Here is a 23,782-nt window from a genome sequence, read left to right as displayed (position 1 = left end):
GCCCTCGGCTGCCGCAGCGGCGCGCGCCCAGCCCGCGGGAACGCGCCGAGCCTCCCGGGGGGCGGGCGGGGCGGGCGGGGCGCGCGCTGCTCCCGCGCACGGATCCCTCGCGGGCCGCAGCACCGGCCGCCGGCCCGCCCCGCCCCGCCCCGCCCGCCTCAGGGCCCTTGGCCATCGCCGCCGCCCGCGGAGCCGCGGTGGTGCTGGGTCCCGGGCTCCGGCAGCCCTCCTGGGAGGTGAGACGGAAAGGCAGCGGCCCCGGTCGGGCGCGGCGGGGCGCTGGGAGGGGCCGGACTCTTTGACGCGGCGGAGGGGTCCGACGGCGGCCGACGCGCCGCCATCTTTGGTCCAGTGCGGCGGCGGCGGCTGTGGTGAAGGAGGAGGAGGAGGAGTCGACTTGCGCTGGCAGCGAGGCCTGACCATGGACGAGGAATACGATGTGATCGTGTTGGGGACCGGCCTGACCGTAAGTGCGGCCTCGAGCGCCTGGGGTCCCGCATCGCCCCCTCTTTCCCGCGGGGCTGCACCTCCCGGCCGCCGGCCCCATCCTCCCGTCACTGCCCACCGCGGCGCTGCCGCCCCCGGCGCTCGGGTCCCCAAAAAGACAGCCGGGTGTCCGACCCCCCGCGACGTCGTCTCTACCCATCGCCGTGGCCCGGTCTCCAACAAGCAGCCCTCTTCCTGGCCGCCCCCTCGACTCCCCGGGCCCCTACTCCCATCCCTCCCCACCTCCCCATTCTGGCCTGCCGGGCTGGAAGACGCACCCCCCACTCGTCCCGATGTCCTCCGGTGCCTCCTGATCCCCTCGCCCCTCACCCTCGCCCTCCTAGCATCCGCTCCTATCTTGGCGCTAATCCTGGTATGAGGACCTCGGGTCGGAGGGCGTCGCCGGGGTGGGCCGTCATCTTCCCTCCCCGGCTTCTTATAGGGCCCGGGGACCCATAGAATGTTCTAGAAAGAGCATCAATGGGGGCAGTGACCACATTCCCGCTACCTCACCCCGGTTTCCTTTGGAGATCTCAGGCTGAGTATTATCTGCAGCCTTTGTCTTTGGGCTAGTGACAGTGATGGGGGAGGGTGTTTATCTTCCCCCTTCCTCAAACCCCGTTTGACCCCCCCCCCGGGAGGCTCATCTCCCTCAGTCGGGGCACAGAAACCCCTCCCGTGGCCGAGAAGGCTCCTGCCCTTTGAGGAAAGAGCAGCCCAGGGTGGGGCCTGCGATCTCAAGACCGGGTGAGCGTTTCTTCACTTCCCTTTCGGGTACCGTTCGCTGTGCAGCTGGGTCTTCTCCGTGGATCATTGTGTCCTCCTACCTGCCTTTCCGTGGGCATCTACGTCGATAGAGGACTTTCTTGGCATGTTAGTTGCCGGAGGACCATCTGTGTGTGTGCTGGACACTCTCTCTCCCTCAACGCCGCCAGTGTTTCTCTCCTTGTTCGCTCAGCAAGGTTATAAAGGAGGCTGTGGTGAAATGAAGCCGTTGCCCCCAATTTTAGGCGAGGCGACCAGCCAGGGGTGGAAGGAGCTGTCCTTTGGGGTAGAGTCCTTCTGGCTTTGCTCTTCTCTCAGGTTTGGAGTGGGGAACAAATCAGAGCTGCTAGTGGGAATGTGGGTAGGTGGGAAATGCAGTGAATGTCACTCCTTCCCCAGGAATGCATCCTGTCGGGCATTATGTCCGTGAATGGGAAGAAGGTGCTGCACATGGACCGGAACCCCTACTATGGGGGCGAGAGCTCCTCCATCACACCCCTGGAGGAGGTGAGGCTGCCAGGGCCAGGCCTATCTCTCATTGATCTCTCACATAGGGTAACGAATCAGCTCCCCAGGTTCTTTGGGCTGGGGGCAGGGGCAGGGAGGGCTAGTCCTTGAGGTACCTCTCTTTCTCTCCTTTCTGCTTGCAGCTGTATAAGCGTTTTCAATTGCTGGACGGGCCCCCTGAGGCGATGGGCCGGGGCCGAGACTGGAATGTTGACCTGATCCCCAAATTCCTCATGGCCAATGGTGAGGGAGACGAAGGAGGTATTGTGGGGGGTGACTGAGACAACCAGAGGAGGGTCAGGTTCCAGAGAAAGGGCAGCCAGACCAGCTAGAACTTCTGGAAGGAGCCATGCTGATATTGTTGTCTTCTCCCTACTGCCCCACAGGGCAGCTGGTAAAGATGCTACTGTATACAGAGGTGACACGCTACCTGGACTTCAAGGTGGTGGAGGGCAGCTTCGTCTACAAGGGGGGCAAGATCTACAAAGTGCCGTCCACCGAGACTGAAGCCTTGGCTTCCAGTGAGTGCAGGTCCCTTGAGCCAGAGAATCATGGGAGGGCAGCTGTCCAGAGCAGGGTGCCCCATGCCCAAGGTCACATTCCCCATGCAGTACCAGAAGCCCCTTGCTCTGTCTTCTCTGCACCACCCCAAGCTGTGCCTCACACTTGTTGCCAGGAGGGGACTCCATACACAGAGGGGATGTGTGGGGGGTCTCTTTCTTGAAAGACTTAAGCCTTTGACAGGGGCTCCACCTAACAGGTGAAACATCCCCACGTGTCAGAACCAGGAGGGCCCTCAGAGCCTGTTGAGCCATCCCTCTTCATACAGATAGGGAAACTGAGCTCAAGAAAGGCAGAGCAGTTAACGTAAGGTCACATGGTGGTCAGCAACAGAACTCAGCTGGGAGCTGGGGTGCCTGCTTTCTCGGCCTGCCTGGTGGGAAGGAGAGGTTCACTTTCTGTGGTGCAAATGCTCTCCTCACATTGCCTTCGCAGATCTGATGGGCATGTTTGAGAAACGGCGCTTCCGCAAGTTCCTGGTGTTTGTGGCAAACTTTGATGAGAATGACCCCAAGACCTTTGAGGGCGTTGACCCCCAGAGCACCAGCATGCGTGAAGTCTACCGGAAGTTTGACCTGGGCCAGGATGTCATCGACTTCACTGGCCATGCCCTGGCGCTCTACCGCACTGATGAGTGAGGGGAAGCTGGCATGGTGGACCACCCCTTGCCCAGCGTGCACCCTGCCCTCCCCACTCCTGCTTGCTGCTGCCTCAGCCCACCCTGTACATCTCTTGTACTTGGTCATACAGTCACCTGTGGCCTCTCCCGTCCCTTCCCTGCTTTTGACCCATAGTCTTCCCCAGGCCATTGAGGGTGGTGGGAAGGATGGCTTGGTGCCTGGGTAGGGAGAAGCCAGGGGTGCTGCTATTGGAGCCTCTTCTCCTGAACCTGTCCCCCCAGCTACCTGGACCAGCCCTGTCTTGAGACCATCAACCGCATCAAGTTGTACAGCGAGTCCCTGGCCCGGTATGGGAAGAGCCCATATTTATACCCACTCTATGGCCTTGGTGAGCTGCCGCAGGGCTTTGCAAGGTGAGGGCATGGCTTCTTTAAGTTGGCAATACTGAGTAGGACTAAGGCCAAGAATGGAAACGTCCCCTTTGAGCATTTCCATAGCATTTTCTACTTTCCCATTGTGGTTTTAATTTACTTCACACCATCTTTGTGTGATGAGGCACTGCAGCAGTGCATTGAAGCACAGAGTTGAAGAACCAGGCCTCCACAAATGGGGCTTGCTCAGCTCCCAGCGTGAGTCAGGCAGTGCCAGGACTGGGCCCAGGGCCTTGGAACCTCGAGTCAGGGCTTCTCCAGAGCTCTTCGTTCTATTTCCCAGACCATTTCCGTGAGGAGCCGTGCCCTCGTGCCACCCTCATGCTAGCCCTTTGCAGAATATTCTAGGTGGAAGCTCCAGAGAGGAAGGAGCGCTCTGAATTCAGTCCTGAGTTTGTGGCAGTGACAGAGCTGGGAAGAACCACTGAGTCTCCTGAGCTCTGCCTGTCTGGAGTGGCCTCTGGCATGTCAGTGCTGGTAGGGGGAGGGTGCAGTGGCATTGGTCCCTGTTTATCCTGTGAGGAGGACTTCACCAATATTCCTCCCACCACAGATTGAGTGCCATCTATGGGGGGACGTATATGCTGAACAAACCTGTGGATGACATCATCATGGAGAATGGCAAGGTGGTGGGTGTGAAGTCTGAGGGAGAGGTAAGCCTTCCCCAAAGTGCAGTCACAATGGTCTGGGCAGGGCTTGGTCCTCTCCTTAAAGGCTCTCTTCCCGGTAACCCTGGCTCTGCTGGGTCTGCTGCTACTCAGCTCTGAGGGCCTTGGGCTGGGGACTGGGGCTCAGAAAAAGTCTACATAGCCATTCCTGTTGGCTAGAGGTACCTCTCCAAGCCTACGTGCTGTGTCAGGGGTCCAGGGAGTGTTCCTGATCAGAGTGTCTTAGCAGAGGAGGTTGCCCAGCCTTGTGAGTCGGGGCCCACTTCCCTGAGGTGCAGGATGAAACTGTATGCTACAGGAGGGGCAGTGGTGACAGCTCAGAGGAGTGCCCTCCCTGCTGGAGCTGCCAGCCCTCACTGTGGGCCCAGCCCCACGACCATCTAGGGGAGTGACTGGATAGGGACAAGGCCTTCCCGTGCTCTCACAGGTGGCACGCTGCAAGCAGCTCATCTGTGACCCCAGCTACATTCCAGACCGCGTGCGGAAGGCTGGCCAGGTTATCCGCATCATCTGTATCCTTAGCCACCCCATCAAGAACACCAATGATGCCAACTCCTGCCAAATCATCATCCCCCAGAACCAGGTCAACAGGAAGTCAGGTAAGCCAAGCCCCACATGAATTCTTCCAGTGCGTTCTCTTTGGGGTGGCTGTTCCTTCCCCCATCAGCCTTGGAGCTCTCTGCCTGATGCCTCTGTGGAAGAACAGGGACCTGCATCGCAGTCCCCATGTTTTGGGGCTCTAGGAATTGAGTGGCTTGGACTCTTCCCCTCTGTGAGGGTGGCAGCTTAAATGCTGCCAACGGTGTGGGGTTGGGGAGGGGAGGGCAGCCTCCAGGAGCCCTCTGTGTGCCTGCGGTAATGGAGCTGTTCCTCTGGGCAGACATCTACGTGTGCATGATCTCCTACGCACACAACGTGGCTGCGCAGGGCAAATATATCGCCATCGCCAGCACCACGGTGGAGACCTCAGAGCCTGAAAAGGAGATCGAGCCGGCCCTGGAGCTGTTGGAGCCCATTGACCAGAAGTGAGGGGCTGGGAACCAGGACCGAGACTGGGGGAAGGAAGAGAGCTGGGGAACTGGGGGGCGGGGACCAGGGAGGGCAGGACTGGTTGTGAGGCCTGTCCCCTCCTCTCCATCTGCCCCTCAGGTTTGTGGCCATCAGTGACTTGTATGAGCCCATTGACGATGGTTCTGAGAGCCAGGTAAGCAGCCTGTCCCAGCCCTGGCTCCTGGCTGCCTGCCCAGGGCACCTGCCTGACTCACCTGGGGCCCGTGTTCTGGCTGTTTGCAGGTGTTCTGTTCCTGCTCCTATGATGCCACCACACACTTTGAGACAACCTGCAACGACATCAAAGACATCTACAAGCGCATGGCAGGCTCCGCCTTTGACTTTGAGAACATGAAGCGCAAACAGAATGACGTGTTTGGAGAAGCTGACCAGTGATTGCCGGACCCCCCCCTCCCCCAGCCCTTGGTACCCTCTTCCCCCACCGAAGTCTGTTCTCCTCGAGGGCTGGGGAGACCGGCGTGGCTGGGCACCCGTTTCCAGCATCCTCTGCTTCCCCCACCACATTCCTGTCACCCACCTCATTGATTCACTGACCAAATCCTTAACCTTAGTGACAGTTTGGGAGATGGGGGGTTGGATAGCATCCTCTTTCTTGGCCCTTCCTTATCCTGGGAAAAGAGGTTCCTCTCCTTGTGTGTGTCTCTTCCCCCCACCCCTAATTCTTCTGCTCTGTTTGGGAAGAACGTGGAGGAACAGCTGACTTCTGCCCCCACTGCTCTTACCCCACTGTAGTGGCCTTTGGAGATGTCCCCTGCCTCCCCCCACCAACTCATCTAGTGTGTTGGAGAGAAGGGGCCCTCCCAGCACAGAGTTGCATTCTCCTCCCCCCCCCCCGGTAATTTATTCTAATTTATTAACTTCAGCCCACCCTGTCTGAGAAGGGAGCGCTGGGCTTCTCACCCACGGCCTTCTGGTGTGGCCTGGCCTGCCTAGCCCTGGCGCAGCCTGAGAGGGGAGAGGGCTTGGGTGTGGCCCCATTGGAGGCTGATCTTGCTGTTTTTATTTCTTGTCTTTGTATTTGTGTCCTCTGGTACTTGCTGAGAGAAAAAAGAAATGTGAGCAAAGCAGAAGGAGGTGGGAAAATTGATCCAAACCCCACTGTGCCCCGCCCCACCCCACACCTTCCTTTAGTGGTGGGAAACCCTTATCTTGCAAAGTGAATGTGTCCCCTTCCCCAACCTCTAGTGTATTTCACAGGAAACAAAACCTCCCAATAAAACTGTGTTGAAACCTTAGCCCAGATCTTTAGCTTTATTTCCTAAAAGCTGGGCACGGGGCAGAGCCTGGGCTGCCTGGGCTGTTATGCTGGCGGATCTGAGTTTGGGACTCTGCCTTAGCTTTACTCCTGATGGCTGTAAAAGGTGAATTTCGTCATCAGGGAATTACAGAGCTTCTGAACCAAAAGGGCCTGTACAGAGGAAACAGGTCACATCGACCTGCCCAAGGCCACCCAGCAAGTTAGTGCTGGCACCAAGACTGCAGCTCTTGGGGGTCAATGTGTGGGGAAGGGGGTGAGAGATCTGGCCTTGGGTGGGGGTCGAAGTGGAGGGGGCAGAGGCCCTGCTCCCAAGTCAAGGAGTGGAGGCAGAGGGAACCCAACCCCAGCCTCATGGCCTGGCGAAACGGGGGCTGGGACCCAGTCTCGGGTGGGGGTCAAAGTGGAGGAAGCAGGGGGAACCGGGATGGCCTCAGGCAGGGAGGCAGCAAGGCACTGGGGGGGGGGTCTAGCCTTGGGCTGGCGCCAATCAAGGAAATGGAGGGTCTGGGAGCCCAGCCTTGGGGTCAAGAGGAGGAAGTAGGAGTGGGGAAGCAGTGTCAGGCCAGCGGTTCACGTCGAGGAATTAACGGAGAAGCGAGGGACCAGGGTCCAGCCTCGGGCCAGAGCGGGAAGTGGAAGGAACCGGAGGCCAGTCTCCTGCGGCCGGCGGGGCGGGGCGGCCGGCGGTCACGTGCCGGGGCGGCTGGCGCGGGGCGGGGCGCTCGCGCGTCCCCTGGTGACCGACGTCACGGCGCGAGCGTCAGTTGACTGCCGGGCTGCTGCCGCAGCCGCTGAGACTCGGCCAGGCCGCTGTCGCCGCCGCCGCCGCCGCCGCCGCCGCCGCCATGGCTCAGTACAAGGGCGCCGCGAGCGAGGCGGGCCGCGCCATGCACCTGATGAAGAAGCGGGAGAAGCAGCGCGAGCAGATGGAGCAGATGAAGCAGCGAATCGCCGAGGTGCGGGCCTGGCTGGGGCGCCTCGGAGCATGCGCGCCGCCCGCCGCCCCGGCCCCCTGGGACCCCGCGCGACCCTGGGTGGCGGGCGCGGAGCACGGGCGGCGAGCCGGGGCGGGACCCTTGCTCGCTGACCTCCCGCAAGAGGGAGAAGCGAGCCGGCGACAGTCTGCTCATCTGTAAAATGGGCTCCGAAGGCTGAGACAAGCTAGCTTTTGACAATCCTCCAACAGGAGGGAGCCACAGTCAGTGGTTCCATTGGTGGCATTGGGGCGTCCTTCGCGGGCACAGAGCATCCTGGCTCTGGCCTCTCAGCCCTGAGAACGAGGCCTCTGCCCTGACCCAGTGATTACCAGGAAGGGCAGGTCTCGGCCAATCCACTGGCCACTGGGGCTCATTCCCAAGCCCTTTGGCCCCCAACAAAGGCAGGCACTGAGCGTTTGGCGTGCTGGTGGTTAACTAAGGGCTTCAGAGAGTGGCCAGTGGCGGTGGGCTGTCAGGAAGGAAGGAGCCCTCTGCTTGGGCCTTTGGGAAAGACTCATCCAAAGAGCAGTGACTAAGGGTGTGAGGGGAGAGCAGGCTCCTACCTTAGGGACTGTGGAAGCCAAGCCCAAGGAAGCGGCCTCAGTTCACACTCATGCCTTGCTCCCACTGTCTCAGTGCAGACTCTGCAGCCAGCTGGAGGTACATTTCTCTGCTAGCCACCTCCTTTGGAGGCCACTGGCTAGAGAGGGACCTACATGGTACCAAGTGGGCTGGAGTGAGGCAGCCTCATGGGAAGCCGTTGTCAACATCTGGGGCCGAGAGGGAGCAACATTGCTCAGTGAGGGACTAGGCCCCTTGGCCACTCTTCACTCTCTCCCGTCACCCTTTGGCTTGGGTCTCCAGAACTTCAGCTTAAAGGCTGGGTATGAAAAATGCCAAAAGCGGGTAGGGCCTGTGGCTCCAGGCTACTGAGGGAGCTCTGGTCCCCAGCTGGAGACCTGGAGGAGCCAGAGAAACACAGAGGTTGCAGGGGAATGACCCCTTTTGGCTCCCTCAGCACTGGAAGAGCCCCTTACAGCCTTGTGGAACCTTCCATCAGCTAGGAAAAGGGGACATGTCTTTCCCAGGGTCACTTCATAGTGAGTCCAGGGGTAGATCTGAGACTAGAACTCAGGTCTCCACTTCCACGGTGGGGTGGCAGGTGGCCCTCGCTGTTTTTTTGTTTTTTTTTTTAAAGATTTTATTTATTCAGTTTTTTCCCCCCAAAGCCCCAGTAGATAGTTGTATGTCATAGGTTCACATCCTTCTAGTTGCTGTACGTGGGACTCGGCCTCGCGTTGCACGGAGAAGTGGTGCCTCGGGGCGCTCCCGGGATCCGAACCCGGGCCGCCAGCATCAGAGCGCGTGCACTTAACCGCTAAGCCACGGAGCCGGCCCAGGTGGCCCTCACTGTTGCTCTCCCTCCCCAACAGGAGAACATAATGAAATCCAACATCGACAAGAAGTTCTCTGCGCACTACGACGCGGTGGAGGCAGAGCTCAAGTCCAGCACCGTGGGTGAGCAAGGCGTGTGTACCATCCTCTCCCAGACTCAGAGCTTCCCTGGCTCCGGGTGACTGACCCTTACCCCCATGTCTCCTCACAGGTCTTGTGACCCTGAATGACATGAAGGCCAAGCAGGAGGCACTGGTGAAGGAGCGGGAGAAGCAGCTGGCCAAGAAGGAGCAGTCGAAGGAGCTGCAGCTGTGGGTCCTCTCCTGGCCGGCAGCCCTCCCCTTGAGATGTAGCTAGTGCTTGGGGGCAGGGCAGGTGGTTCCTGCACCTTGAAGGGGAGACCCCCATGAGCTTTAAGTGACCCAGGGCAGTAGGACTCCACCGGGCCTGCACCATATGGCCCCGACACTGAGCACACAGGTGGCTCTGGGTCAGGAAAGGGGCCTCAGGGCAGGGATGTGGTGCATGACAGCCACCCATGCCTTGGCAGGAAGCTGGAGAAGCTGCGAGAGAAGGAGCGCAAGAAGGAGGCCAAGCGGAAGATCTCCAGCCTGTCCTTCACTCTAGAGGAGGAAGAAGAGGCAGGCGAGGAGGAGGAGGAGGTGGCCATGTATGAGGATGAGCTGGAAAGGGAAGGTAAGGGCAGGCTTGGGGCCCAGGGAGGGGCCCTGCCGGCAGAGCTGTGTCCCGGCTTTCTGGCTCTAGAGTGAAGAAGCACATCCACTACCCCACCTCGGTTGCTCGCTGCGTCCGTGGTCCTGAACCTCACATGTCGGGGCAGGAGAGAGAGAGCTGAGTGTGCCCCGTGTGCAAAGCTGAGTGAAGGGGTCGCCTTCAGTGGCAGAGTGAGTCCGAGCCAGGTGTGTGGCCCCTGGGCAGGGATGCGGGGATTCAGGGCAAGCGGCTATCAGAGCAAGGCTGGTGCCCGACCAAGAAGGCTCCAGAAGCTGCCCTTCATAGGTGCCATGAAGGATGGACTGAGGGGGGAAGAAGATGGTCTAGACCAGGTTGGCCAGTAGAACTTTCTGTGATGATGGAAATGTCTGTGTCAGCGCTACCAGGTGGCCACAGAGCATGTGGTTCTTGTGACTGGGACACCAAATTGTTAATTCTGTTTGATTAATTTCAGGGTAAATTGACATAGCCACAGAAATTCAGTGGCTACTAATTGAGCAGTACAGGTCTCAGCCAAGGGAACAAGGGACAACAGGGGCAACTTGGGAAGGCTGGTGAGCAAGGACAAACCCAGCGTGAGGCCCCCATGTGCCATGCACCTGTTCCGGGCCAGGCCAGGGCTGAGGCAGATGGACAGAAGCAGGGCGCCACCCTTCTCCTTGTGGGAATCAGACGGGTCAACGTGTGCCCTCCCGGGGCCCGGAGCCAGCCCAGGGTTCAGGGAAAGCCTCCCATCCGGGGACAGTTGAGTGGGGCCTTCAAGATGAGGGGAATTTCATTGGCAGCCAGAGAGATGGGGGGTGGGGAAGCATGTAGAGTCAAGAGACGAGTGCGCCTAGAAGCAGAGCAGACAGGAGTGGACACATTTGAGGACTTGGGAGGGTGCAGTGGCAGGCCTGGGCTGATTTAGAAAGCGTGACAGTCAGGGAATGGTGCGAGAGAGAACCAAGGCAGGGCGTGGCGCTGCACAGTGTGGTGACAGGCCGGGTGCGACAGCTTTGAGAGGAATGGCCGCTGTGGTCAGGAGGAAGAGCCTGTGAGCCTCCCTGGGTTCTGTGTATTCCGGGAGCCACAGTAAAACACGTGAAAAGAAATGGGTGAAGTTAACTTCAGTACTGTTTAGTAATATTCGATATCCAAAATATTACCATCAGCACGTTGTCGCACAGGCTACGCGTCTGTGTGGCAGGGCCGCTAATTCGGACAGTGCAAGACTGAGTGGAGGCTGTCAGCCTCACTGTGCGTCCCTGGGGCTTCGTGGGTGCTTCCATCCCCCCTGAAGCTTTTGTTCTGGGAGCTCAGTGATGGGGCACTGGCATGGTATTTTTTAAGCTTTCTGGGTGATTCTAATGTGCAGCCAGGCTCTGGAACTCCTGCCCTGGGGCAGCAGGCTGGAGTGGAGGCTTGTCTTCTAGGCCCGCAGTTCTCAGAGAGTGCTCCAAGGACCCCTGGGGGTCTCTGAGACCCTTTCGGGAGGTCTGCGAGGTCAAAACCATTTTCATAATCTTGTTAAGACGTTCTTGGCCTTTTGCACTCTCATTCTCTCAAGCGTGTGCAGTGGAGTTTTCCTGAGGCCACGTGACATGATGATGTCATTGCTCCGGCAGCTAACAGAGTGTGTGCTTTTGTGTTCTTGAGTCTTCAGTGTTTCTCAGGCTTAATTTCTAATTCGGTGAATATCAATGGCTACAACCCCCATAGACAAGAGCTGTCTGGGGTCCTTGGTAACTTGTAAGAGTGTTCATGGGTGCCGAGACCAGCAAGTTGAAGAACTGTTGGTCCAGTTCATCTGTGTCCTCATTGCGGAAACTGAGGCCCAGAGTCCAAGATGTTGGCACGCCTGGCCACAGCCCAAGTAGTGCCTTGCCTTCCCTACTCCCTGCTGGCTCAGGTATAGTAGCTCTGGGACTTTGGGCTTCAGTTTCCTCACCTGGGAAAAAGGAATGTCATGCCCTTTTGAGGCTCTTGTGAGGATTAAAGGAGACATCAGAAATGTGACTGTGATGAGCTCAGCTCCTGGCATGTGCAGGGCCCTCCCGGAGCATCCACCCTCCTGTGGATGCTGTACCCCTCCAGTGCAAAGGAGCCTTCTCTCCCTCTGACACTGGCACTGATGCCTTAAGTCCCTCAAAGCACTCTAGGTCATAGCTGATGGGACAAGAACATGGTCCCTAGTCTCCTGTCCAGCTGCTGGCAGTGTAGACCAAGGGGAATGCCCCTTGGCAAGGGCATCTTTTAGGTCTCCATAGGTGCTGTGAAGAGGACACGCAGGCCTCTGTGTCTGGGAGCAGAGGGCGGTACATGCCAGCCAGGATGGTCCAGGAAGCCTCTGAGGAGGTGGTGTTTGAGCTGAGGCCCAAGCAACAAAAGTCCAGGGTGCCCCGGCATCAGGGCCCATCATGCAGCTGACTCCTGTGTTATCCTTTGCTCTAGAAATCACCACAAAGAAGAGGAAATTGGGGAAGAACCCAGATGTGGACACGAGCTTCTTGCCTGACCGAGACCGCGAGGTAAAGGCACCCTGCCTCCGGCCCCGTCAGAGGCTTTTGCTTAGGGAGCGGGGCTCTGTGTGCCCCCTGACCATCCCTGGGCCTCCCTCCTTTACCCATTTCCTCCCCCAGGAGGAGGAGAATCGGCTCCGGGAAGAGCTGCGGCAGGAGTGGGAGGCCAAGCAGGAGAAGATCAAGAGTGAGTGGTCGCCAAGTGGGATGCGTATGGCCCAGCACCGGGGCAGCGAGAGGCGAGGGCTGGGGCTGAACTGGCTCTCTTGTAGACAGTTCTTTTGGCAGTGCCCTGAGCCCCAGGGAGCTGTCGGGGGACGGGAACATGTGGGTCTGGAGGCCAAGAGGCAATTCTCTATTTTGTAGGCGAGGAGATCGAAATCACTTTCAGTTACTGGGATGGCTCTGGGCACCGGCGGACAGTCAAGGTAGGCAGTGTGGGGCCTGCTCCCCGGGCCTCTTGGGCCCAGCCTCTTTCGGATTCAGCAGGAAGGAGCTTTCTATCCTGACTTTGGAAGCCCGCAGGCACCTTTGTGTGGGTGGCCCCTGAGGGTTCTGGGGGGAGCAGGAAAGAGAGCCTCACCCCCTGTGGGGGTAGTGAGGACTCCAAGGTCCCTGGCAGGGGCCTCCAGTCCACTACCTTCTTGAGAGCCCTTCTTTGGGCTTTCGTCTTCCCTTGCCAACTCCTTGGTTTCCTGGATGCCGGCTCTCGGGCCACTTGTGCAGATGAAAAAGGGCAACACAATGCAGCAGTTCCTGCAGAAGGCGCTCGAGATCCTGCGCAAGGACTTCAGTGAGCTCAGGTGAGGGTGTGCGTGTCCACATGTCTGAGTGGGTGCCCGCGTGAGCGTGTGTGCGCATGTGTGAGGAGCCTGCAGTCCCAGCCCTGGTACCAGAGACCCCCAGGCTGTAGCTTCTGCTTGCCACGTACCAGGGTGACCCCTCCCTGGATAGGAAGGTGGCGTGCTGGGTACTGTGCTCCTGAGAAGAGGGTCGGGCTCCTGTTGCCATCCCTCTCACCGTAGAGAGCTTAGGCAAGAGGGTCTGCCTTGGTTATTGAGCCCAGAGGTGGAGGACAGCGGGGCGCTAGTGCGAGGCTCACCGACCTTGCAGCCTGCCTTGGCTGGCTGCTTCCTGGTCAGTCCACAGCTTCCTGCATTTCTCCCTCAGGTCGGCCGGGGTGGAGCAGCTCATGTACATCAAGGAAGACCTAATCATACCCCATGTGAGTCCCTTCTCTCTCCCCGCAGCCCCAGGCAGGGTGGTGGTGGTGGGGGGTGGTGCTTTGGCATGCCTGGAGGCTTCATGGGAGAGGGCCTGCTCTGCTCTGGGTCTCTGGCTTGGGCTGCTGGGCACAGTGTGGGTAGCAGGGCCTGCATGTGGCCTGCGGGAGGGGCCGAGATGAGTCATCAGCTATGGCTTTCCTGCCCTCGGCTCCTAGCACCACAGCTTCTACGACTTCATCGTCACCAAGGCACGAGGGAAGAGTGGTGAGTGCTCCCGGCCCAGCCCCTCTCCTTCCCCAGCAACTTGTCCCCAAACCACAGGGCAGCACCGTGACAGTAGGCTGGCTGCTTCTCCCCTGCAGGGCCACTCTTTAATTTCGATGTTCACGATGATGTGCGGCTACTCAGTGATGCCACCGTGGAGAAGGACGAGGTGCGGTGATGCCAGGGTGCTGGGTGGACGGGAGGAGAAGTGGAGGGAAGAAGGTGGGCATCTGGGTGCTCTGAGCCACAGGGCCTGGCCCTCCTCCCTTCCTCAGTCGCACGCGGGCAAGGTGGTGCTGCGGAGCTGGTACGAGAAGAACAAGCATATCTTCCCTGCCAGCCGCTGGGAGCCCTATGACCCCGAGAAGAAGTGGGACAAGTACACGGTGAGGAAGCCCCTCTGAGGTGGCCCTGGTGCTGGGCAGGCAGCTTGAGCTGTGGGAGGAGCCAGCCTGGCTATGGGTAGACAGCCCTGCCCTGCTAGAGGACCAAAGGCGATGGGCCAGCCCACTGCTGCTCAGCTCAGCTTCCCTTCTCTGCCCCGTCATCCTCACGCCAGATCCGGTGAACATGGAGGCGGCCCAGCCTTGGCTCCTCCGGCTCCCTGCAGTCTCCCTACCTCCCTGTCTCCAGGACTCCAGGCACCCCGGCTCCCTGCTTCCGTGACTTGGCGGCCCGAGAGAGGACGGGGCTGATTGTTTACTGTTTTTTTTTCTTTTATGATAAAGAAATGCACATGTTAGAGTCACAGCACCTGCACTGTGTTTTGTTAAGAAAAAAAAATTTTATTGAGGTAAAATTCACATAACATAAAATCTACCGTTTTGACCATTTTAAAGTGTACAGTTCAGCGGTATTTAGTACATTCACAATGTTGTACACCCATCACTTCTATCTAGTTCCAGAACATTTCCATCACCCCAAAGGGAAACCCCATCCCCATTAGCAGTTTCTCCCACAGCCCCGGGCACCCCCTAGTCTACTTTCTGTCTGTATGGATTTGCCTATTCTGGAAGTTTCATATAAATGGAGTCACACAATATTTCTGGTCTTTGTGTCTGGTGAGAAAGTGTGTGTTTGGGGGGGGTGGGAGGGTGGGAAGGGACTGAGTGAGAACGTGAGTATGTGGAAGGAGAAGGGGCACATTTGCAACCCACTGGCGCCCAGGCAGGCCCCGCTGTCCCTGCAGCCAGCTCACCCTCCCCAGGGTGCCTCTGTGGCATTGCGGTCCTTTACTGTGTGTGGGAGGGGCGTTCCTCCTCAGGCCTCCCTCCCAGGCCCTTGAGCTCCCCTTGTGTCTCCTAGCTGCCTGTTCCATAGGGGACATGGCTGTCCTGTGGCTCCCAGCCACCCTACATCCCTACCACAGCTGTGCAAACTCGCCCTTGCCCTCCTGGCTCTGGGCCCTTACCGGTGTCTCCTCTTGGTCCCAACACAGGGAGGCTGCTATGGGCGCTTGCACTCACTGCTCCCCACCCCACCTGGGCCAGCCTTAGACTGCCGGGGGGCTGGTCGCTGTCATGGCCACAAGGAGGAATCTGGCTTGGGAGTGGGTGTTCCTGCTGCCCACCCCCGCCTCAGTAGCCAGCTCCTCCAGTTCCCCTTGGGTAAACTGAGGCAGGCAGGCCCAGCTACAGGAGGCTGAGGAAGGCAAGCTGACCACTCCCTGCTCCCACCCTTCCTCCCCTTGCCTGAGAATGAGCAGAGGGGACAGTGGACAGCCCCTGGCTGGTGGGGAGCACCCCAGCTCTGGGTGTGCAGATCTGACAGTGGAGGGCTTCGCTGGGTGGAGAGGCCCCTAGGCCCTCCTCCCGCCAGCAAGGCCTGTCAGCCATGGCCCAAGGAGGCCTGGCTGGCAGCTGGGAGCTGCACTTGGGCTTCCCAGCCTTGTGTCTGGGGCAGAGCCATCTGGGGTCACTTGGAGGAGGGAGGAAGGTAGAGGAGGCCAGAGCGCCTTGGGGCACAACAGGGAGGGGGTGGCCAGGCCTGACCCTAGGTCCCAGACGTAGGAGACAAGTCTGAGGACCTCAATGGGGCCTTTTGTTGGGCTCTGGGCCTTCTGCGCGAACCCTCTACTGCCTTCTTTGAGAAGCCAGCAGAGGAGCAGACTTCCCCGGGGGGAAAGGGAGCCCCTCTCAGCCAGCTCACCCAATGGCAGATGGTTTCTGAGGGAACTACCTTTGGCCCCACAGCTTCTGGAAAACAAGCTCCTTGAGGGCTAGTCTTGGGTCCTGGCAGGGAAGGACCTAGTTTCTGGAAACAGCCCTAAGTCCCTGGGAGATCAGGTCAGGGCAGGAGGAAACCCTTTGGGGTCAGAGTCAAGGGGGCAAGGGGGACTGCCAGGGAAGAAAGCTCACTTCCTTGTGGCCAGTGAGGGGACAGAAAAGACTGTGCCATGGTTGGGGGCCCAAGGGAGGAGCCTTTTGTCCTAAGCAAGGGCTGCCTGGCCATCTGGAAGGCTGAGATGGAAGAGGATCGGCAGGGCAAGCTTCTTGCAGATGTTCCTCTTGGCTGCCAGCACTGGGTGATCTTGGGCATCCGGCCTCACACCTGGAGGCCAGCACAAGCCAGACTTCTTGCCAGGAAGGAGACTGTCTAGCCCTGGGGGCCCTCTGCTTGGGACCTTGGATCTCTATGAATGTGGAGCTCAGAGGAGAGGTTGAGTGGCTGCAGAGAGAAGTTCGGGAGCTGTTGGGACAGGTGTTATCTGATGCTCTGGAACTACACAAGGTCACTGAGGTCAGTGAGTGCTCATCAATATTTCTGGGGACCAGTGTGTCCCAGGGGTGGGCTAGGTCCTGAGGACACAACAGAGAGAGGAAGGCTGGCCCTACCTTGCTCGCCAGGCTTCGTTCCTGGTGTGTGTCTGTGTGGGTGGGTGGGTGTGCATGTGTGTGGATATAAACAACAAATAGGGAAACTACACAGGAACAAGAGGGATGAAGAGGCCTTTCCGGTGTGACACTGAAGCTAATAAGAATGACAAGAAGTCAGCCATTCCAAAATGGGGGAGGGGGCATTCCTGGCAGAGGGAATAGCAAGTGCGAAGACATTGGTGGGCAGGTTGGAGTTGACTGGGGTTGGATTGGAGGGAGGGAGGGAGGGAGGCGAAGGAGGGGGAGGGAGGGAAGGTCAGAGAGGTAGGGCCTGCCAGATGAACGGGAGTGGTGGATGCTGGTCTTTTCTTGTTTACCTTGAGCTGTTCTGTGGAGGCCAGATACTCACCTGGTTCACATATCAGCACTAAAGGGCAGACATGGAGATGCCTCCCCTCCTGCCCAGTCCTCCCAGCCCAGTTCCCACAATGCCCCCAACAGAGAAGCGCTTGCATTTGTCACTTAACAACACATCTGAATATCCTACATGTCTCTCCATATCTGTGCATGCAGAGACTCCTCGTTCTTTTTTTTAAGCAGCATAGTTAATTTTCCAGATACTGGCAAATTCCCCTCCCTAGGGCCTGTTGCATTTTGCAGCCCCACCAGCAGGTGACAGTCCTGGCTCCCCTGAGCCTTGCCCACAGGGTACTGTCAATCCCCACAGGGGGACATATGCAACCTGAGATGGGACGTGTAGTCTCTCAGTGTGGGGTTTTCCTTTTTATTTAAAAATTTTTTTCAACTGAGGGAAGATTCACATAACATAAAAATAACCACTAACCATTTAAAAATGTACATCTCAGTGGCATTTAGTACATTCACAATGTTGTGCAACCATCACCACTATTTACTTCCAGAACATTTCCATCACCTCAAAAGGAAACCCCATACCCATTCAGCAGTCTCTCCTCTTTCCCCCTTCCTCTCAGCCCCTGGCAACCACTAATCTACTTTCTGTCTGTATGGATTTGCCTCTTCTAGAAGTTTCACGTAAATGGAATCATACAGTTAAAGAAGATCTATATAGACAGAAAGACATTCCACATTCATGGATTGAAAGACTCAATACTGTCAGGATAGGGCCGGCTCCGTGGCTTAGCGGTTAAGTGCGCGCGCTCTGATGCTGGCGGCCCGGGTTCGGATCCCGGGCACGCCCCAAGGCACCACTTCTCCGTCCAACCCGAGGCCGAGTCCCACGTACAGCAACTAGAAGGATGTGAACCTATGACATACAACTATCTACTGGGGCTTTGGGGGGAAAAAAATGAATAAATAAAATCTAAAAAAAAAAAAAATACTGTCAGGATAACTGTATTAGGTTTCTATTGCCGTGTAACAAATTAACAAAAACTCAGTGGCCTAAAACAACACTCACTTAGAGCCAGCCCTGGTGGTCTAGTGGTCAAGATTTGGCGCTCTCACCACCGTGGCCCAGGTTTTGTTTCCCGGTCGTGGAACCACACCACTCGTCTGTCAGTTGTTGTACTGTGGCAGCAGCTCACATAGAGAACTAAAAAACTAACAACTAGGATACAGAACCATGTACTGAAGCTTTAAAACAACAACACTCATTTATTACCTGACAGTTTTGGTGGGTCAGAAGCCCGGGCATGACGTAACTGGGCTCTGCTCAGGGTGTCGTAAGGCCACAATCAGAGTCAGCTGGGCTGACTTCTCAGGGCTCAGGGTCCTCTTCCAAACCCACATGGTTCTTGGTAGAATTCAGTTCCTTTTGACTGTAGGACTGAGGTCTCTGTTCTCTCATTGGCAATTGGCCAGGGAATGCTCTTGGCTCCTAGAGGCCCCCTGAGGTTCTTTGCCACCTGGTGCCCTCCACAGCCCCTTTCACACTTGAATCTCCCCTTTTATTTCATTTTTTTTGTGTGAGGAATATTAGTCCTGAGCTAACATCTGATACCAATCCTCTTCTTTTTGCTGAGGAAGATTGGCCCTGGGCTAACATCCGTGCCCATCTTCCTCTACTTTATATGGGATGCCGCCACAGCATGGCCTGACAAGCAGTGCATCAGTGCACGCCTGGGATCCGAACCTGCAAACCCCAGGCCGCTGAGGTGGAGCACGTGAACTTAAGCACTATGCCCCCGGGCTGGCCCCTGAATATCTCCTTTTAGGAAATCCCAGTCTCAGTTAAGGGCTCACCTGATTAGGTCAGGCCCACCCAAAAAAATCTCCCTTTTGGTGAACTCCAAGTCAGCTGATTAGTAACCTAACCATGGGAGTGATTTCGTATCCTATGCGGAAGTTCTGCTTTGCCTCAGGGGAGAGGATTATATTGGCTTGTACATTAGGAGGCAGGAACCTTGGGGCCATGTTAGAATTCTGCCCCACAATGACAACTCTTCCCAAAGTAATCTATGAATTCAATGCAATCCCTACCCCAAATCACACCATGCTTTTCTGTAGAAATTGACAAGCTAACCTTCAAATTATATAGAAATGAAAAGGACCTAGCATATCCAAAACAATTTTAAAAAAGACGAACAAAGTTGGAGGGCTCACATTACCTGATTTCAAAACTTACTATGAAGCCACGTTAGGGCCGGCCCCATGGCTTAGCGGTTAAGTGCGCGTGCTCCGCTACTGGCGGCCCGGGTTCGGATCCCGGGCGCGCACCGACGCACTGCTTCTCCAGCCATGCTGAGGCCGCGTCCCACATACAGCAACTAGAAGGATGTGCAGCTGTGACATACAACTATCTACTGGGGCTTTGGGGAAAAAAAGGAGGAGGATTGGCAGTGGATGTTAGCTCAGAGCAAGTCTTCCTCAGCAAAAAAAAAAAAAAAAGAGGAGGATTAGCACGGATGTTAGCTCAGGGCTGATCTTCCTCACACACACACACACACACACACAAAAAGAAGCCACGTTAATCAAGGCACGGGACAGGCATACAGGTGGATGGCACAGAATTAGGAGTCCAGAAATAAATCCTTACATTTGTAGTATTTAAGGAATGGTGCTGGAGCAGTCGGATAACAGTATGGAAAACGTGAACTGTAACCTTGATGTTATGGGTTGGATTGTGTCCCCCAGAAAGATAAGTTGGAGTCCTGTCCCCTAGTACCTGTGAATGTGACCTAATTTGGTGATGTATCAAGTTGAGATGAGGTCATACTGGAGGAGGATGGGCCCTGATCCACTGTGACTGGTGTCCTTCTAAGAAGAAAGGGGACAGACAGACACAAGGAAAAAGGCACGTGACAACAGAGAATGGAGTGATGTGTCTACAAGCCAAGGAAGGCCAAGGATGCCAGCCGCCACCAGAAGCTGGGAGACAAGGAAGGACCCTCCCCTAGCGCCTTCGAAAGGAGCGTGCTCCTGCCCCATCTTGACTTCTGGCCTCCAGAACTGGGGGAGACGAAATGTCTGTTGTTTTAGCCACTCAGTTTGTGGTACTTTGTTACAGGAGCCACAGAAAACTCACACACCTTATTTATACCATACAGAAAAGTGAACTTGACATGGGTTGCTGACCTGAAAGTAAAAGCAACAACTAGAAAACATCTAAATAGAACACGGGAGAAAATATCTGTGACCTTTGTCTAGGCAACGGTCTCTTGGACAGGGTACAAAACCCACTAATCATAGAAGGAAAAATTGATAAATCGGACTTTATAAAAAATCCCAACTTCTGCTCTTTAAAAGATACTATTATGAAAATGAAAAGACAGCCACTGGCTTGGAGAAAAGAAACGAAATTTTTATGACAAAGGGCTTGTATCCAGAATATGTAATATATATAAAATCCTACAAGTCAATAAAAATGAGGCAAACATCCTAATTTTTAAAAACAGGCGAAAGATTTGAATAGACGTCACAATAGATGATATAGGAATGGCCGTAGCACGTGAAAAGATGCTCACCATCATCATGGTGACAGCAAGCAGATCGGCAGCCCCCTGGGGCCGGGCAGAGGGGCACTAACTACAGAGGGAACTCAGAGGGGCCTCTGGGGCAGTGGCAATGGTTCAGATCTCGACGGAAGGGTGGCTGCACAGAGGTATATGTTCGTCAAAACTCATCGAACTGGACACTTAAAATGAGGTAATTTTATTGTCTGCAAAGTATACCCCAACAAAGCTCATTTTAGAACGAAAAAAAGAAAAAGAAGGCAATTAATGAAATTGGTTACCTAAAGGGGATGGGAGGGACACGGAGGGGTGATGTTTCCCTGAGTGTATCTTCTTGTGTAGTTCTGACTTCTGGACACACGTTACTATTTTACATACTAAAAGAAATAAAAATCATCAGGATGGGGGAAAAAGCTAAAATTGAATACAAACAGAAATTATCCCAAGTGTATTTCAGATGAAAAATATAGCTATATTAAAGGGAAATTAAAAAGAAATATCCAAGCAATGTTTATTTTTATTTATTTATTTTTTTAAATAATTTTATTTATTTATTTATTTTTTCCCCAAAGCCCCAGTAGATAGGTGTATGTCATAGCTTCACATCCTTCTAGTTGCTGTATGTGGGACGCGGCCTCAGCGTGGCCGGAGAAGCGGTGCGCCCGTGCACGCCCAGGATCCGAACCCGGGCCGCCAGCAGCGGAGCGCGCGCACTCAACCACTAAGCCACGGGGCCGGCCCCAAGCAATGTTTAAGTACAGCATTTTTACTTTATACTCTCAGTCTTAAGACAAAAGAAACAAAACAACAAAAATCCTGCAAACAGGGCCGGCCCCATGGCTTAGCGGTTAAGTGCTCACGCTCCGCTACTGGCGGCCTGGGTTCGGATCCCTGGCGCGCACCGGCGCACCGCTTGTCCGGCCAGGCTGAGGCCGCGTCCCACATACAGCAACTAGAAGGATGTGCGACTATGACATACAACTATCTACTGGGGCTTTGGGGAAAAAAAGGAGGAGGATTGGCAATAGATGTTAGCTCAGAGCCGGTCTTCCTCAGCAAAAAGAGGAGGATTAGCATGGATGTTAGCTCAGGGCTGATATTCCTCACACAAAAAAAAGAAAGCCACAGTTGGTGGAACCTGTGGATGCGGAACCCATGGATAAGGATTATATCATCTGAGAACAGAGATAGTTTTACTTCTTCCTTTCCAATCTGGATGCCTTTTATTTCGTTTTGTCACCTAATTGCCCTGGCTAGACCCTCCAGTCAAATGTTGGATAGAAGTGGTTGCTTTCTTTCTGATTTTATAGCTTGAGATGATCTCAGGCCTACAGAAAAGCTGTATGCATAGTACAGGCAGCTCCCACGCGTACCCTTAACCCAGAGTCACCAGAGTTAGTATTTTGCCCCATTTGCTTTCTCATTCCCTCTCTCTCACATATGTGCATGTATACATAAATTTTATGTATAATATGTATATTATATATAAAAATAATATTGTTCTGAACTATTTCATTTTACTTTTATTTTTGTGAGGAAGATTAGCCCTGAGCTAACATCTGTTGCCAATCCTCCTCTTTTTGCTGAGGAAGACTGGCCCTGGGCTAACATCCATGCCCATCTTCCTCTACTTTATATGGGACGCCACCAGAGCACGGCTTGACAAGCAGTGCGTCAGTGCACGCCCGGGATCTGAACCTGTGAACCCTGGGCCGCCGCAGCAGTGCGTGCACACTTAACTGCTGTTCCACCTGGCTGGCCCCTGAACTATTTCAAAGTAAGTTTCATATATCTTGCCCCTTTACCCCGAAATGCTTCTCTCTGTATTTCATGACCACAGTATGATTACTGTATAATTTCTATAGCCTCCTACATCACCATAGTATAACTATCAACATCAGAAATGTTAATGTGGGCCGGCCCGGTGGCGTAGTGGTTAAGTTCGAATGCTCTGCTTCGGCGCTCGGGTTTCTTGGGTTCGGCTCCCGGGCATGGACCTACGCATCGCTCATAAAGCAACAATGCGGCAGTATCCCATATACAAAATAGAGGAAGATGGGCATGGATGTTAGCTCAGGGCTAATCTTCCTCAGCAAAAAGAGGAAGATTGACAACGAGTGTTATCTCAGGGCCAATCTTCCTTATCAAAAAAAAAAAGGAAAAAGAAAGTGAAAAGAGAACCCACAGAAGTAGAGAAAATATTTGCAAATTATATATATGTGATAAGGGATTACTATCTAGAATATATAACAATCTAACAATGCACCTGAAGGAACTGGAAAAAGAAGAACAAACAAAGCCCAAAATCAGTAGAAGAAGGGAAATAATAAAAATCAGAGCAGAAATAAATGAAATAGAGACCAAAAAAACAATAGAAAAAATTAATAAAACCAAGAGCTGGTTCTTTGAAAAGATCAACAAAATTGACAAATCTTTAGCTAGGCTCACCAAGAAAAAAAGAGAGAAGGCACAAATAAGTAAAATCAGAAATGAAAGAGGAGAGGTTACAACAGACACCTCAGAAATACAAAAGATTATAAGAGAATACTGTGAAAAGCTATATGCCAACCAATTTGACAATCTGGAAGAAATGGATAAATTCTTAGAATCATACAACCTTCCAAAACTGGATCAAGAAGAAGTAGAGGGCCGGCCCCGTGGCTTAGTGGTTAAGTGCGTGCGCTCCGCTGCTGGCGGCCTGGGTTCAGATCCCGGGTGCGCACCGAGGCACCACTTCTCCGGCCATGCTGAGGTCGCATCCCACATGCAGCAACTAGAAGGATGTGCAACTATGACATACAGCTATCTGCTGGGGCTTTGGGGGAAAAATAAATAAAAATTAAAAAAAAAAAAAAGAAGTAGAGAATTTGAATAGACCAATCACCAGTAAGGAGATCGAAACAGTAATCACAAACCTCCCCAAAAATAAAAGTCCAGGACCAGACGGCTTCCCTGGTGAATTCTACCAAACATTCAAAGAAGACTTAAGACCTATCCTTCTCAAACTCTTCCAAAAAATTGAGGAGGGGGGGAAGCTCCCTAACTCATTCTACGAAGCTGACATTACCCTGATACCAAAACCAGACAAGGACAACACAAAAAAAGAAAATTACAGGCCAATATCACTGATGAACATCGATGCAAAAATCCTCAATAAAATACTAGCAAATCGCATACAACAATCCGTTAAAAAGATTATACACCATGATCAAGTGGGATTTATTCCAGGTATGCAGGGATGGTTTAACATTCGCAAATCAATCAACGTAATACACCACATTAATAAAATGAAGAATAAAAATCACATGATCATCTCAATAGATGCAGAGAAAGCATTTGACAAGATACAGCATCCATTTATGATAAAAACTCTGAATAAAATGGGTATAGAAGGAAAGTACCTCAACATAATAAAGACCATATATGAGAAACCCACAGCTAATATCATCCTCAATGGTGAAAAACTGAAAGCCATCCCTCTAAGAACAGGAACCAGACAAGGATGCCCACTGTCACCACTCCTATTTAACATAGTACTGGAAGTCCTAGCCAGAGCAATCAGGCAAGAA

General features: G+C 54.6%; 2 protein-coding genes across 2 annotated transcripts; both read left to right on the top strand.

Annotated features, from left to right (window-relative positions):
• Positions 1–261: 261 nt before the first annotated feature.
• On the top strand, positions 262–6,344 carry GDI1 (GDP dissociation inhibitor 1). Its single transcript, XM_014797532.2, has 11 exons — positions 262–466; positions 1,651–1,758; positions 1,902–2,001; positions 2,145–2,279; positions 2,755–2,953; positions 3,221–3,352; positions 3,924–4,023; positions 4,466–4,637; positions 4,919–5,063; positions 5,188–5,242; positions 5,332–6,344. Exons 1-11 carry the CDS (start codon positions 422–424, stop codon positions 5,482–5,484), a joined length of 1,344 nt encoding a protein of 447 aa, XP_014653018.1. The 5' UTR covers positions 262–421; the 3' UTR covers positions 5,485–6,344.
• An 819-nt stretch (positions 6,345–7,163) lies between these two features.
• FAM50A (family with sequence similarity 50 member A) lies at positions 7,164–14,507 on the top strand. Its single transcript, XM_004443343.3, has 13 exons — positions 7,164–7,323; positions 8,778–8,862; positions 8,951–9,050; positions 9,290–9,435; positions 11,908–11,984; positions 12,096–12,162; positions 12,342–12,403; positions 12,702–12,778; positions 13,146–13,200; positions 13,417–13,465; positions 13,564–13,634; positions 13,741–13,851; positions 14,025–14,507. Exons 1-13 carry the CDS (start codon positions 7,213–7,215, stop codon positions 14,031–14,033), a joined length of 1,020 nt encoding a protein of 339 aa, XP_004443400.1. The 5' UTR covers positions 7,164–7,212; the 3' UTR covers positions 14,034–14,507.
• Positions 14,508–23,782: the final 9,275 nt, after the last annotated feature.

This window comes from Ceratotherium simum, chromosome X (genome assembly GCF_057802395.1).
Source record: "Ceratotherium simum simum isolate JZ-2026a chromosome X, ASM5780239v1, whole genome shotgun sequence".
Classification (NCBI taxonomy): Eukaryota; Metazoa; Chordata; class Mammalia; order Perissodactyla; family Rhinocerotidae; genus Ceratotherium; species Ceratotherium simum.
The sequence above is the reverse complement of the archived record's forward strand: the minus strand, read 5'-3'. Positions and strand labels throughout refer to the sequence as shown.